At 37.1% G+C, this 16,465-nt stretch overlaps 2 protein-coding genes across 3 annotated transcripts in view; both read left to right on the top strand.

Annotated features, from left to right (window-relative positions):
* Positions 1-2,976, top strand: part of cuedc1b (CUE domain containing 1b) — a 29,080-nt gene extending 26,104 nt beyond the window's left edge. For both annotated transcript variants that reach the window (XM_016478943.1, XM_016478948.1), the window contains 2 exons: positions 124-193; positions 449-2,976. In XM_016478943.1, coding sequence (XP_016334429.1) covers positions 124-193; position 449 — 71 coding nt within the window. In that variant the 3' untranslated portion in view covers positions 450-2,976. The remainder of the gene's footprint in view (positions 1-123; positions 194-448) is intronic.
* A 2,405-nt stretch (positions 2,977-5,381) lies between these two features.
* wsb1 (WD repeat and SOCS box containing 1) overlaps positions 5,382-16,465 on the top strand; it is a 14,220-nt gene continuing 3,136 nt past the window's right edge. Inside the window, exons 1-6 of the mRNA XM_016478937.1 lie at positions 5,382-5,778; positions 7,058-7,226; positions 9,563-9,834; positions 11,318-11,449; positions 13,451-13,551; positions 16,261-16,433. Coding sequence (XP_016334423.1) covers positions 5,739-5,778; positions 7,058-7,226; positions 9,563-9,834; positions 11,318-11,449; positions 13,451-13,551; positions 16,261-16,433 — 887 coding nt within the window. The 5' untranslated portion in view covers positions 5,382-5,738. The remainder of the gene's footprint in view (positions 5,779-7,057; positions 7,227-9,562; positions 9,835-11,317; positions 11,450-13,450; positions 13,552-16,260; positions 16,434-16,465) is intronic.

Below are 16,465 nucleotides of genomic sequence, written 5' to 3'. Positions count from 1 at the left end.
TTATAATATTTATTTAGCAGCCTTTAATAATTGAAAAAGTCCATATTATGAATTCAGTTAATTGTCCAGCACTACTTTGGAGTAAATACCTGCTTAATATTGAAAGTCGGTGTGTCTTTCTAGACGAAGAAAGTCAGCTTAGACGATTGGCTGCACAGGATGAGGAGGAGCCACATAAGGAACCACTATCATGGTGAGTGTCTCATGCAGTGATTGAATCACTTTCCTATTGTATCCTTTTGTATTTTCTAAACCCACTAGAGAGGCTTTTAAAATCAATAATACTGATTGATCTCATTCTCATTCATATTCGTTCTCACTTAATCTCGCTTAACCTCTATATAGGTGAACAAACACTACAACAAATGTAATTTTTTTACGTTTTAATAGCAAAGAAAAATCCCCATGATATCTAGTAGTAACAAACCTCTTGCTAATTTCATTCCAGATCCCTCTGTGCTCTTGGGAAATTAGGGTTTCCATGGTGACCTCAGAATGACCCATGGCTGATAGCTCCTTATCTCAGTGGCTCTGGTATTTAGCTCAGTGCCAGGCAATCGCAGACTCCAGAGGAACAGCCCAACCCAGACCTGCCGAGGCAGGACTGTACGATCATTTTGTAGCAGTCTTTTGCGAGCCTAAGATTATTGTTACCTACATTTGATTACTATTATAATTATTGTATTGTAACGGTTTGTTGATATTTGGTTTCATATGTAAAACTCAACAGGTATAGTACTGATTTCCAGCTATGTATTTTTTCTTTTTATCCATAATCATTTGGAAAGAAATTCCCTTTATGTTTGTTTAAAATATATATAATTTACCTGAGGAATTTTATTTCCCCACTTATATGTGATATGACTTGACACCATTTGAAAAGAGGCAAATGATTTGTTTATTACTGTCCACAATCAATGGTCAGTCATTTCAGCACATTAGTATATAACTCATTTCTTATTTTTAATGGATTTTCAGAGTCTAATCTGCACGTTAAACATCAAAGGCATTTCCTCTAAGAATGTACTCAGAAACCTTTCTTTATCGTTGCTATTAAGAAATCGTTATTCAGGTGTCCATTTAGTCTGGTGTGATTTTTAGGGTGCTGAATAGCCCAGTTCCATACTACTTTTTCATACAGTTAAATCAAAACCAATAGTTCATTCAGATGAGATGCCCTCCTTTAAGAGTAAGGCAATGCACACTTTCTATGTAATACATCCTCCATGCCAAAATTTGATTTCAGTCATTTTTACACAAAAAAGAAAGGCAAATCGAGTTTGCCTGCTTCTCATGTTTGCACTGCCATATCAGTTTTATAAAATATTGAAATACTTTTTTTAACTGTTTCTTAGTGAAAAGTGATTAGATTGATTGAGTCAGTATAGTTGTCATCTAGACATGTTTTTTTTTTTATCTTCGCAACGAACAGAACGGACATAGAACAGTTTGAATCATGCTGTCCTTGAACCAACCAAAACGCTGCAGTGTGCTTTGGTTTTTTGCAAATCACACTGAATGATTTACCCTAACTCTGTGCTTCCACGTAGGTCACGTGACTATGTCATAAAGTCAGAGATCTAATTGTGATCCACCAATAAGAATGTGCCATTATGTTTCTTTTAGGGTTGTGCATCCCAGTATTGATTCAGTGTGAAGTAGCCCATTGGTGGACACTGTGTGACATTGATGTTTGTTTGTATGCATTTTATGCACATCAAATTGTCCAACAGTTAAATCTGTCAGTTTGAAACCGTCTAGCACAGTATTATATGTGTCTAGGCTTTTTGGATTCCACCATGTTACTGATACACTTCGAGCTCCTGAAATCTACCGATATGACTATAGGAGCTTGCAAGTTTTATTTAAAGGGCATTATGTATATGAAGTCATGTTTATGTCACATCAATATGTGATTGATTTTTGCCATTATTACAAATTATATAGGTATTAATAAGCATCATTAATGACATGTATACCACCTAATCATGTTCTGTGAAGTGTAATTGCCATTATGAAATATGTGCTGATGCGTGCATATTTGCATGATTTCTTTAGTTTTTTCCAGATCTTTATTGATGGCACAAAAAAAACAAGTCTGTAATCTGTTTTGAAAATGATATGAATTGAAAGAACAAAGGTTTTGTTAGAGCAAAACCTTGTTGAGAGAAATAACGCATACAGCACAGGGCCCATGTTTCCAGCTTGTACTGTTGTCGTCTGTGATTCACGGGCATGACTGTGTGAGATTTTCCCTTCCATCCTGCTTGTTAACATTTTATCCTCTCAGGGAACTTGCTTTGATTTCACTTTCTGCTAAAAGCACAACTCAAACTGAAAATTTGTTAGCGCAGAGGCTTCTTTAATAGGCAAGGTAGCACCATCTGTTTACCCATCGTGAGGTTGATATGAAAGAATTCAAGGGCTGTGTGGCTGATCTCCTTCAGTATGTAGCCAAGTTCCTTTTCTTGATCACATGTGCTTGTGTGATCAAGATACCTTTCAAGATACTTTTTTCCATCTTTGGTTTTTGTATGGGACAGATAGGGCTGAAATCACTGGCAGATGGGTTCAGAGAGTGTTGTGTATGAGCCACAAGAGTTTGAGCGGCTCTTAACAATTAGTGGAATGTACTATTTATACTGAATTAGAAGGGAGTAACTGTACATGCAAATTGGCAATTTTTTTATATGAAATATTTAGCCATTATTTCTGTCCCCTTACTTTCTTCTGAAGAATGATTCTCAAACAAATTAAGCTCACTCTTTGTCTACTTGTCCAAAATCAATGTGATTGTTCCACATCGCTATTTCAAGTTCTGGACTTTTCTTACAATGCAGACGTTTATTAGCTATTGGAATAAATAATAAAATTGTTGAACTCTGTCTAACCATGTCATTTCCCCCAACCAAAAGTCAAGTATTCAACAGAAATTAGTTATAGATAGCTTATAACTACAGATAATAATTTATAATATCTAAGCACCAAATCTGCATATTATAATTTTTTCTAAAGGATCTTTGCTGCTGAATATTCAGCTTTGCCATCAAAGGAATAAACTATTTTAAAATATATTAAAAGTTATTTTGAACTGTAATAATATATCTTTGTTTTTTACTTCATTTTTGATCAAATGAGTATACATATATATATATATATATATGTGTGTGTGTGTGTATGCACACACACACACACACACACACAGGTCAAATGCCATTTTATCATCATAAGGGGATCATATTTGTGGTTTCATGGCATTAAAAAGTGTTTGAAAACACCTGTTCTATATAAATGCAACCAGTAGATGGCAGCACATGTCTTTATAATGGGTGTGTTTTTCTCGATGCGTTTTTGTTTTTTAGGTTTGTCTTTTAAATGATTTACCATTTTTGGTTCATTACACAGTTGATTGACCTTCCCGTGATCAACTATCTGTGAACTGGTATTCCTGGAATTACTAGGAAACCGGGCACAAAGCCCTATTCAACGACTCCATGGTCACATCACTTATCAGCCAAAGACAAAATAAAAGCATTTCACTATCAAGCGTCAAGTGAGCCACTGTGGCAAAAAAAAAAAAAACTCTCCTGTATCTAACACACTTATCTTTATGACACACTAAGTTGACCTTGAGGTGTTTTCCTCCTTAACACAAAAGGATCTGGTAATAAATAAACATACATTTCTCTTGACCCAGAAACATTATTCCAGAACTCTTTTTCAATCAACATTTTGCATTAGATATAAACTTTTTAGGAGAACAGACAGACAGAACTGTAAGATTGCATTCATCATACATTATCAGTTTATCTGAACTGTGCTAACACAATGTTCTGGCACGTGTTATATCGTTGATATAAATTAAACCATAACATCCATTAGCAGAAGAAAGAATATTTTAACATACTAAGCATTGTATACATGCATTAAGGCACAAGAGGCTGTGCTGTTTGTGAATACAGTCTATTTATTATGTGTCATGCCACCCTTTAACTATATTCACAACACAGCATGATGGCCTTAAGAGCCTTATTGCATAACCAGAAACTTTAGAAACAATCTTAACCTCCTCCCACAACTATACATTTAGCATACAAATTGTCTAACTATATTTCACAGACTCTAAGTCAATATTTCACGTCACTTCACAATGACAATGAATTGCACGTTCAGATTGTGATTACCCCCCCAATCAATTCTTCCGAACCATTCCAAAAGTTTTGCTGTGTGCATTTGGGTCTCTTTTTTGCAGCAGGTTTTACAGGAACTAACTGCTTTTGGCTCCATCTATTTTGCCTTTGGAAGCAACATACAAGTTCTCCTGATGATGAAAAAAGCATATAGCTATTTTGACTTTAAGGACAAATGTAAGTTTATGTCTTTTCTTTGAGGTCGTATTCCTACATTTCAGTCCTATTTGACCACTTTTTATTTCAAAATGTTTCAGGTTGTCATATGGCTTCTAGCAACCACAGGAATGGGGCTGGACTGGCTCTGCATAGATGTAGCTGGATTCAGCCCACTCCTAAAGCTGTGAAATGCCAAAGAGACTGATATCTGGCCATTTTCTCCTATTTCAGTACTTTGTGAAACTCACTTGCCTCATTCATTTTTCTGACAGATGACCTTTTTGCTTGGTTGCTCAGTGCAGTAGATTTTGGGTGAAAATTTTCACCCATTTTGTTTGAAAGGGTCATCACAGTTGTAGAAAAGTATTCTAACTTCCTCCAGGATTTACCACTTTTCGTGGTCAGCATGGTCATGTCAGTATGAATGAACAATTTTGCGTTTTTATAATATAATAAGATAATATACATGTATAAATGTATTATAATAAAAACAGTCCTATTTATGTGCAACCAATAAAACTAACATATGTTCTTATAACATATATTCTGAATAATAATACAATTATTAAAATAACCCTGAATACATCTAACTTTTCATCGTAACTACAGAGAATCTTCAACAGGAGTTTCTGAACTACAAATCGTTGATATTTAACCCTGCAACAAAACTTTTTGTTCTCTAAATGCTTCAGTGGGATTTATCACGACATGAACCATTAACAGGAACAACAGACCAAAAATAAAACTAAATAAATTTTACATTAAATTCCTGAAACCTTTCAAGCAATTCCATAACCGAATTGGAGATTTTGTTGCTCCTTCAGAGGATAAACATTTGAATTGCAGCACTGGATTCATTTAGCGCTTCATCGTCACACTCCTTTTCAGCACGTATACCACGAATCCATTCCATTCATATTCTCGACAGAACAGCCAATCAGAGGCCACGCTTAAACGGATTTCCGCGAATCAGAAATCGGTGATCCTCCGTCGCCCCGGCAACCGTTATGACGTCGCTAGAGTATCCCGCCCATCAGTTTGTGCGTTCGAATCGTTAGGCACGCAGCCATTACAATACGCTATATTCAAGCCGAGCGCCACGCGATTTAAGGAACCAGACTATTACTGGCTCACGTTCTTTCTTTAAATATCAGTTTTATGAAACTCAATTTGAACTTAAAAGATCATATTTTTGGATAACAGTCGTGTATGTAAATATAGTCAGGCGTTGCGTCGACGTGAGACGCTCCGCATTCCCAGGCAGTTGACTCACCGGAGACACGCGCAGACATAACTTACAGCCTTTTCCGTTTGTTCAGCTCATTCATTTGAACGCCTGTATTTCGTTAACCAAGAAGATTCAGATTTAAGAGACTCGCTTCGATTTAGATGGCAAGCTTCCCAGATTTTGTCAACGAAAATGAAATAGGTGAGTTTCTGTTTTCCATGGGGGCAGGGTCTTATTGTTTACCGTTAGTACCTTTTTTAACGTGTGTGTTATCCTATATAATGCGTGTTTACATTTGTGCAGCTATGAATTTAAGCGACTTAACGTTACTCATAATTCCAGTGTTTGTGTGGTGTCTCCATATCAGCCATATTAGGACACAATTGTCGCTAAGACGCAGATTGAACTCAAACAACTGCGTACGCCGCGTTTGACCGTTAAAATATTGCGAGTTATTTGAATATTTCATAGTTATTGTTAGTGCTTTAATTATCACACCCAGAGCGCTTCCACACACCTCCCCCATCGTCAGCAGTGGTTTCTCCAGACCCCTGTGAATGACTCACCACACCAGTGAGTGAGTCACCATGTCAGCTACACGTTTCGCAGTCATGCTTTGTGTTAATTATATAAACTTTAAAATTTCTGAAGAAGAAAAAAAAGAGCTATATGTGATTTGTGTTGGTTTTAAAATTTTAATATCCAGCACGTGTTCATATAGTGACTAGTATCTATTCAGTTATGAGATATTACCTGCTACTAGTCTGTATCCTCTTAGCGACAAGTATCTATTCCATTGTTTCTGGTAACAAATTACTTTTTTTTTTGTCACTGAATGCCACATACATTGACTTTTTACTATAAAGTATTATACATTCCAATTGTTACATATTAACTTTTGAAATCAATACCAATAAAGTTACTATTTGCCAAAAAAGTGCTAGAAACACAAAAATAGATGATCCACAACATAAAAAATGTATTTGTCTAAAAATGTACAATTAAAAACAAATTAATTTAAAAGATGGTTCACCAAAAGATGGTTTTGCATTGACTTTCTTTCCTCAGTGGAACATAAAAGAAGATATTTTGAGAAATGTCTGAGGATTTTTGTCCATACAATAGTAGTCAATGGTAACCAAAACGGTTTGGTTACCAACATTCTTTAAAATATAAATTTTTGTGTTCAGCAAGGAAAAAAGTTTTGCAGGTTTGGTACAACATGATGGCGAATAAAACGATCATCATTTTTGGGTGAACTATCCATTTAATTTGTTTACTTTTTTTTTTTTTTTTATCTAACAGGTTTTTAATTTGCGGAAGTAGATGGACATACAGCTACAGTAATTTAACTTAATGACGGCTATAAAGTCATACATACACGTTTGCTGTTAAACAGTAACAAAAATTGGTCTGCCAACTAGTTGGGTTTGGGTTTTCTAAAAATTAAGGGTTTAACATGTGCTTTCTGTTGCAACAGGTAAAGCTAAGTTCATCGGGGAACTCATACCTCCTGTTGCTCCCTTTGACCAGAAGTCTGGAAGGGAGACTTGGACTGCAGCTTTTGCACCTGATGGATCTTACTTCGCTTGGTCTCAAGGGCATCGAATTGTGAGACTTGTACCATGGAAAAAATGCTTAGCCAGCTTGTGAGTATACACACTGATGTCTTTGTTTCTCACTATGGTGAATTGTTACAATACAGCTTGTGTGTTGATGGACTGACAAAGGCAGTCTGCGCGTGTGCTGGTTGTCTGGTTTGGCCCTCTGGGCTTTCACATGGTGGCTACGCCACAGTGGTGCCCAGTGTTTGGGCTTATTTAGCAATCAGTGGCGTTGCATAGACCACCAGTTATCATCTCACCTTACCCTGTGTGGATAGAGACACCGCCATTGAGCACGCAGCCCTGCCAACCAGTTATTGTCCAGTACTGAATGCAAAGTCCTCATTATGAGGTTCACGTCATTGCCCTTTGGCTGCATGCCTCCAACTGAGCGACTTTTTGGGCTGTTTGTTTACTCTCCTCTTTGCCTGTGTTAAGGGGAGACACTGCAGGCGAAAACACTGTTTTTTCATGCACCTGTCAAATTTGAGATTTTGGCCTTTTCGGTTTTTCATAAAGTGTTTTTTCAGAATAGTGGAAAGAAAACATCCAAAAGACACTAAGTGTTTCTTTTATAGAACTTTATCCATTTGTGTCAATAGATTTCAATTACAATACATATTTTTAAAGGCCGTTTTCTCAAAATGAGTTTTTTCTCCTACACTGAACCGTAAATCTCCACTTCAGTAGCACTTACACACACACCAAACTTTACATTTTTATTCCTGTCTATATCCTGAAGGTTTTTCCAGAGGGATTTGTTCATATATAATTTGCTTGATTATATACAACATTTTATTCCCCCAAAAATAGTGAAAATGATGTTTTCTGTCTGTTCTAAGCATTTTCTGAATTATGGAGTGACAAAAATGAGATACCCAAAATTCCCTCTGTAAAAACTTTTGAGACTAATATGTCAAAAAAAAATGTAAACAAGAATTTTGCAACTGACATAATCCAGTGTTTAGATTTTTGTACCAGAAATCTATGCAAATTAGCGCATATTTAATTAAATAATGACTCATTTGCATATTTAAACCTAACATTTTAGAAAACTTGTAATACAAACATTTTTTGCAATTATCAATGTAATCAATCAGCTGGGTAAGTAAGGCCATAACTATTAGCTTTTTTTTTTTTTTTTTTTTTACCCTATTCACCTGCAGTGTCTCGCCTTAGGTCTTGTACTTTTCTGCAAAAGTGGGGGACAAATTGATCAACCCAACAACTTATTCGGCAGTCATTATATTAAATGTGTTTCTGGGTTCTTGTAAAAAGTAATTATCTTGTGGTCTTCTTGGTGCATGCTCAAGCTAGTATTCTTTGTAAAAAAAAAAAATAAATACCAGACATATCATTGCAACATAAACCATGCAGACAACTTTAAAACAAGTAAAACTTTAACAGAAGTTACGATAGTTGGAACAAACAGTTTCTTCATGTGTCTATAAAAGAGAACCATGGTATTGTAAAACTATTTTCAGTCATTCTACGTTGAAGTGTAGTAACTTTATTAGTAGGTGTACACACAAAGGACATCATTTGGCAGTTAAATTTATTTATAGATTCGGAATAGTTATTACTAAACTAAAATAATTCTGAAATAATTGGGGAAAATACATTTGCATTACATTGACCAGAGTTGTTCTAGTTAACTAAAAACATTTTAAAAAGTTGAGTTGATGTCGTAAAATGACAAATTAAAATATATTGAAACGAATAACTATATATACATACAAAAAAAAAATAATAATAATAGTGACAAAACACAGCAACATTTCTAAAACTTTAAAGTTTACTAAAAAATAAAACTTAGCTGTGATAGTATTTCAGTGGCACTAAAATCAAAGGCACATTTTTATACAGGTTATTTTAGTCTTAATTTTTTTTTTTTTATTATTATTAATTTGGCTTTAGAATGTACTTTATGAAAGAATCTTCATTTTTGGGTGAACTATTCTTTTAATGCTAAAACAAAAGGAAGTCACTGTGCCATTAAAAGCTTCAGCTGACACATGCCAGGCTGTTTCAGTTTTGCAGTGCCTGCTCTGTATTCACACAGTAACTCTTGTAATGATTCCAGAACCTTATTTGATGAGTTTCATGCACTGGCCAAGTGACGTTAAATGGGTCAAAGTTGATGCAACACTTCTGCAATCTCTAAGGCTGGGAATTTACTTAGTGTTCAAATATTCCTAAGAGTTAAAATGTGCAGCTTGTTTCAACAGACATGCTAGATAATGTATTTAAAAAGTAAAATGTCCTCTTGCTGTTTATAAACTTTAAGAGAATTTGTTATCTGTTTTCCATCAAGCAGAGAAATGATTCTCATACCAACACAACACAATGACTTTTTCCTCTTTCCCTTCCTCTTGCCCTAGTTCTGTAAAAAAGGAAGATCGGTCGAGCGGTGCAGGTCCTCGACGACTCTCCCGGCAGAACAGTGAAGGCAGTCTGCTGCCAGGTGAGCCCAGAGAGCACACCATCGACTGTGGTGACATTGTTTGGGGCCTGGCATTCGGCTCTTCTGTTCCCGAAAAGCAGAGTCGCTGCGTTAATATCGAATGGCATCGGTTCAAGTTCGGCCAGGACCAGCTGCTACTGGCCACGGGCCTCAACAACGGCCGCATCAAAATCTGGGATGTCTATACAGGTGAGGGTCCTCTCACTGAATCAAGCATCACAGACTAATCTAGTATCTTAGTTAATATGTTTATCATTAAGTATATTGTATTTATTTAAAAAAATTTATGTTTCTGCACTAGAGTAAATGTTTTAACCACAGTCCACCCATGCCATCCTCTCTCAACACTTCTTCATGTCAGCTTCCTGTTTTTCTGTTTCCCAACAGATGCGTGTGCGCTCACATGTAAGAGAGAGGGGAGGTGGTGATTATATAAGATGTTGACACAATCTTTTAAGCCCTACCTTTTTGTAATTTTGACCCATTTCTATCACTTAATCATACTTCCCTCATAATTTCCAGATGCATGTCTTGTATACACCTACTGATTTTTAGCATTTTTATGCAGTCATCAGTCAGTATTTAATTATTTTTATTGCATATTTATTCGAACTTTATAGGTACACTCTCCCTTACACAATAGATCTCACCACTTTATGAACCTTTTTTTAACGCTTCACCAGTGGTTTCTTGGCCACTTAGGTTCTGCTTTTGTGCCTCTGTTGAAGTTTCACATTTTAATGGTCATAAATTGTGCGTAAATCTGCTATCAGAAAATGAATTGCTGTGTTGGTGTTTTTGTGAAACGGACACGTGGTTGTTGACTGCAGAAAAACCAGCAAGTCTTCTGAGTTATATAATTAATTTTTGCTCCGCTGTAAAATGTGTTAATAGGTGGGCAAGTCTTGTACAGACACTGCCATTGGTTGTTCTGAAGGTTTAGAGATGTTTTCTTCAGAGGATGACTCCACCTCCCTTCTAACTGAAACTGCAATGCCATAAATTTACCCAGCAGACTTGCTCTTTTCAGGGTGCGAAACTTCTCCTCCAGCTGCCTTTATTTTTCTCCCTTCAGAAAACATTCTGGAAATCTGATAGCAATGTATTGTACAGTATCTCTACAGGATCTGTGCCGTACGCCCATCATTCTATATGCTAAGCGAATGTATGTTTTCATGCTTGACAGGTTGCAAATAGGCCCTGTTACTAATCCCTAATCATATTTTAAAAACACATGTTAAATATTTTTGTATCACTGTAGATGCAACTAATTATAGGGATTTAATGCGGATTAGCCTGGCAGATGTCAGTGATTGTGCTTCCACATGCCTCTAGGCAATTCAGCACCATTCATAAAGAAAGGTGTATAACTGCTCTATTTTCTGAAACGCCTTGGGAAGTCCCTTTTCGACATCTGCTTAAGTGTAAAAGCCTCAAACATAATCTTTCTCTCTTTGATTCCGAAGAAGTCAAAAAAGTTTCTAAAGTAAATTGTGTGAAAGGCAGCTGCCAAGATGCAGTAACAAGATGTTGATACTAATGCAACGTTGACGCAGTTTGAATCGATTACCGTGGACTTTGTGCTGTAAACAGTGGTTGATCTGGAATGATTTGGCTGAGGCCTTTTTTTTTTTTTTTACCTTTATCCTCAGTTTTGTTTTGTTGTATACAGGAAAACTTTTGCTGAACCTAATGGACCACACAGACATTGTACGAGACCTAACATTTGCCCCAGATGGGAGTTTAGTGCTGGTTTCTGCTTCAAGAGACAAGACTCTACGCATATGGGACCTAAAAGATGATGGTGAGGATCAAATGTTGATTTTGTATAGGGCTGCACGATTAAATCGCATGCGATATTTAACGCGCATCTTGTCAGTAAAGCCATTCTGTAATCAGCGGTAAATCTCCATCATGTGTCAATGTGAAAGCCCGCACGTGATGGAGATTTACCGCTGATTACAGAATGGCTTTACTGACAAGATGCTCGTTAAATATGGCATGCGATTTATCGTGCAGGCCTAATTTTGTATTTGGTGCCACTACTATTTTTCTTTTGAAGCTTTACATGTAAGTATTAACATGCTAAAACTAGATAGTGTGTAACCCCAAGCTGAAAAGTCTCTGGAGTAGGCATGGGCCGATTACCGGTTTCAAGGTATACTGCAATTTGGAAATGTCACTTTCAAAACCGCTAATATTTTCCGTTATACCGTTCCTGCAGTGTGCGCTGTTTTTCATGTCTCCTCAAAGACTGAAAGTGTAGGAATCCCTCAGGTTGAGTGCAGTGTAGAGAGTAACATGACCCTCCTCCTGTTGGTGCAAGTGAGCGGTCAGCCACGTGTGAGTAGGATGGCCGAACTTAAGGAGCTTCCTTTGGAACTTACGCGATCGGCAATTGACCGTATTTTTTTCTCTTATTGCAAGCAGCACGTCTCTGTTCTGGACTTACACACACTGCGTTGCAATGCAATCGTTTTCCAAAATGTCATTTATTTGAAAATATGAAGTCCAGGCCAGAGACGCTGAAGACGGACGCAGAAAAAGTTACATAGTGCTGCTTTAAAGCAGTGTTTCAGCGCAGTGCTGCTTTGTTTACAGCAGTAACCAAGGAAACACCGTATCTGGTGTTCCAGAAGCGCCTCCTGCTGTCAGAGAGTGAATCTGCATCTCATTCAGAGCTCCTGCTGTTTGTTTCGTTCAGGCATGTAGTATAATTTCACAAAGCTAGTCAGAACATTCTGTTTTTGCTTAGCTTGGTTAGTATTAAATCAAATTATGTATATGAAATTATATAACTAAATGATATGAAATGATATGAATGATATGTATATGAATTGTATAACCAAAATTAAATAACTGTAATTACAGATTTAGGTTAAATAAAGATGTCAGTCTTTATTTTTCTTTTTAGGAAACAAATTAAAGAAAAAATAAATTATACTGTTCCTAATATTCTGTATGTTGCTCAAAAACAAAATATATAGTGTTCAGCGGGAAAAAATTTTTTTGTGTTTTTACCCAGTCGTTTAAAAATAACACATTTTAGAGCTGTAACGACAATATCGTGATCCCTGTGAAACCGTGATATTTTTGTTTAAGGTTATCATACCGTCAAAATCTCATACCGGCCCATGCCTACTCTGGAGTAGAAGTTTCCTGCACAGAAGCAGCCTGCTTTGTTTTTTGCAGCCCATTTATTTTGATTTTATCTCCATGGAGTTAAGCACACACACGTGTGTGTAAGCATGCACGTGCACAGGGGTACTCAGGAGGGATAGTTGGAAAATAATTTGATGCCAAACCCAAAAGAATGTTTGCTGATATTTTCTCCTTGTCTTGCACAATCCAAGGACAAACTTGCTGTTTTAATAGGATCACATGAATCTTATTTATATGCTGAGAACTTGAAGATAAAATGGAGCTTACTGTATTTGCAAACAGTTTTTTGTTTTTTTTACTAATCATGAAGGAATGTTGGCCAGAGTTCAGCTAAATTTTCCCCAGTCTCAAAGTGGATGCCACTGGGACGTGAGAAGGAATTTAGCTACTTGCTAAAGTATATTTATTTTATTGTTCACTGGGCATCAACATTGCTTTCAAAGGTTAAATATTGTATTGCGATAAACAATGAAATGCAGGAAAATACTTTATTATTGTAAACTGTTTGCATAATGTTTATCTTAAATTGTAACAGAAATTTCCCTTTTATTTTAGAAAATTTAAAAAACTATAAATGTTAACAGAAAAAAAAAAAAAAAGTATTATTATATGTTTAAGCAATCTAAATTCTTTGTCTTAATAGGTAACATGGTGAAAGTACTCCGTGGCCATCAAAACTGGGTCTACTGCAGCGCTTTCTCACCTGATTCATCTGTCCTTTGTTCCGTAGGCGCTGGCAAAGCGGTACGTTTTGCAGTTCTTTCTTCCTCTTTATTACCCGTTTGGTGTGTTTCTTACTGTTAATAGTTCTGGTATGACCAATCAGTGAGTGCTAAATTAATCTTATATCATCATAATGCTCAGTGCCATAACCTGCTTCTGTAAACCCTGCCTGTAGTTTTGGTTTTTGGTTTGTTTTTGTTCATACAAATGAGTGCCTGGTTTTTATGCGCATGTTAATAGAAATGCAAATGGCTTATGAATTTTCTCCACCCATAAAGCTGTTCTTAATATTACTATTAATAACATCCTAAGAGACTTTCAGCTTAATTCATATTTTACTGTATTTTTTACTATTTTTACTGTATTTGTTTATCTTAGTGAGGATAAGAGACTTATTTTAAAAACATTTTTAAAAATCTTACTGACTTCAAACTTTTGAACAGTAGTGTATTGGATGTATTTGTCCTGCTGGTTGTGTGTGAAAGCCCTTATGGCACAATGAAGAAAGTATTCCAGTCAGTAAGTTATCCTCGAAACCAGCTCTCGAGTCTTTCCGACTCCCTAGCCAACTCTCCTCCCAAGAACAGACAGCAGGGGTTGAACTGTACGGTTGTGTGTGTCCATAAGTGTCTTGCTTTCCCTGTCCCAGGTGGTGGCAGAGCTCTGTGTTTGAGTGATTTTGAGGGAAGCGCCGCGCTGACATATAGAGCAGCCGGTGCGGACCACGCTGGGCACGGCTGCCATCGTGGCCCCCATTGGACGCTCATGTGCCCATGCCCCAGGGGCTTCCATGCTCCTGCCCACAAGGGCTTCCTGTACGTAGGTTCTGCTCCATGTCTGTCTACCTCCCGCTGTCGCAGTTCTCACTTCTTTTACCTTATCTCTCAAAAGAGTTGACAGTGAGATCCCCTTCCCTTCCTACCCCCTACTTCCCTTCTTTAACGCCTTTCCATCTCTATATTAGTAGCATTCCCATCATCTACACATTTACCCTAAAACAGGAGCTCTAGACATTGTGTCTGCTGTACGAGTACACGAGTCAGCTGGTAGAGACCCCCCTACTCATTAGTGTCTTAGTTAACTGAACTCACGACACCTCTGATACGCAACGCTCGACCGCTGGTCGATTTTTCTGTAATTAAAGCCCTACTCAGACTCTTTTGTAATGGGGTTAGTAGTTGGGTTGGGGGGGTGGTTGGGAGCATTGTTGGCATGTGTGAGCAATGAAAGGGCTCCTTGTGTCTCAAAAGAGACTGCCTGCAGTCAATGTCAGTCTAATGTGGAATGACTCGGATTGGGAAAACAGGTTCTGCAAATGTATCATTCCTTGTTGCATCATACATGGAGCCAATAGAAGCAAGACCTGTGTGTACTTTCCATGCTGGTTACATTTACTTGTGAAAGTGCATTTTGTTTTTCATGTGTGAATAACCTAATTTGTCATGTTCTGAAAGCGGAGTCTGTTTTCACGACGCCAGCCCGAAAACTTTAGCAAACACCAACTTGTTTTTCCTAATTTAAAAGGAACCACTGAATAATAGTAGTGCTTATTTCTCCTAAAGTAGATAAAATCGCACTAGTTTAACTTCCAAAAAAGGCAAGATATCTGGCTTAGCTTAGCCTTGAATGCTGGCAGTAGTTGTGCACCCTGAAGCCTTTTCATTTCACATTGCCAAGTTGGAGAATGTTAAATTACCCTTGTATATGCACCGTTGTATTTTCTCCACCAACACCAGAATGTTTAAACGGCAAATAGCTATTGAATATGTACACTTTTCCTCAAGTGCAGTGTCTGTAGCTTATAAGAAATAAACAAGAATGTTTCCTTATTATAAATATAGTCCACGCAGGCAGGCACCTTGATTTTTTGGCACTCAAAAATACACTGTTAAGGTGTGGTCACATCAGAGAAATTTAGCAGTCAAAAAAGCTCTGTTATCATTTGTTAATAGTGCAGCAATGAAGCATAGCTCACACTTAAGTCACTTTCATACAAAGTGGCTTTCTGTTCCCAATCTTTCTAAAACCATTTCGAAAATTTGTCGAACAGCAGTAAATGTGACCACACCTTTACACTTTCTTAAATGTAAAAATTGTGCTGGAGCAAATTAAGCACTAGAAAGTCTCATGGTTGATTCTTTAGCACAGTTTGCAGTTGTGACATGTCTGTATTCTGTGTTTGCCAAAGGCATCAACCTTTTGGCCATCAAATGTTCTCTTCTTTTGCAGTATCTCTGTCTCTTCGTAGGCCTCCACCGACGCGGTGCAAGCCTATTGTAAACTCACGTGAACTAAAACTGAAAGGGGATACCAGTGGAGTAACATTATGTTACCTTAAGTTACTACTTGTTTGTATTTTTTTATTTACATTATTTTATAGTAATTCTTGGAATAATGTAATTTTATATATGTAAATGTAATTTCTATGCAGATTTGTATCTTAGATTTTAATTTAAAAAATGTGAGCATTGATGTAATTTAAAGACTTGCAACTGCTAGCTGCTCTGTAGAGTTTGATATTGTGCAGTTTTGTGCAACTAAGCCTTGCTGTTTCATTGGCATGTGCTACTTTTTCTGGGTTTGGTTGTAGCGCTTAAGATTTTCCTAAAAAATGACACTGAGCACATTTTGATCTTGCTGTTTAATTTGAATTAATTCTTTGTTGGAATTCTTTGTCTCAGAACTGTGTGGAAAAACACAGTAGGCTATAACACGTCTTTTGCATTGCAGGTCTTCCTGTGGGACATGGATAAGTACACTCTGATCCGTAAGCTGGAGGGCCATCATAACGATGTGGTGTCCTGCGAGTTCTCTCCTGACGGGGCCTTGCTGGCCACAGCCTCCTATGACACCCGTGTCATAGTGTGGGACCCTCATACAGCCACCGTTCTGCTTGAGCTGGGGTAAGTGAGCCCCCCCCCCCCCCCCCCCCATT

The sequence above is a fragment of the Sinocyclocheilus anshuiensis genome, unplaced genomic scaffold (assembly GCF_001515605.1).
Source record: "Sinocyclocheilus anshuiensis isolate Anshui unplaced genomic scaffold, SAMN03320099.WGS_v1.1 scaffold1170, whole genome shotgun sequence".
NCBI lineage: Eukaryota > Metazoa > Chordata > Actinopteri > Cypriniformes > Cyprinidae > Sinocyclocheilus > Sinocyclocheilus anshuiensis.
The sequence above is the reverse complement of the archived record's forward strand: the minus strand, read 5'-3'. Positions and strand labels throughout refer to the sequence as shown.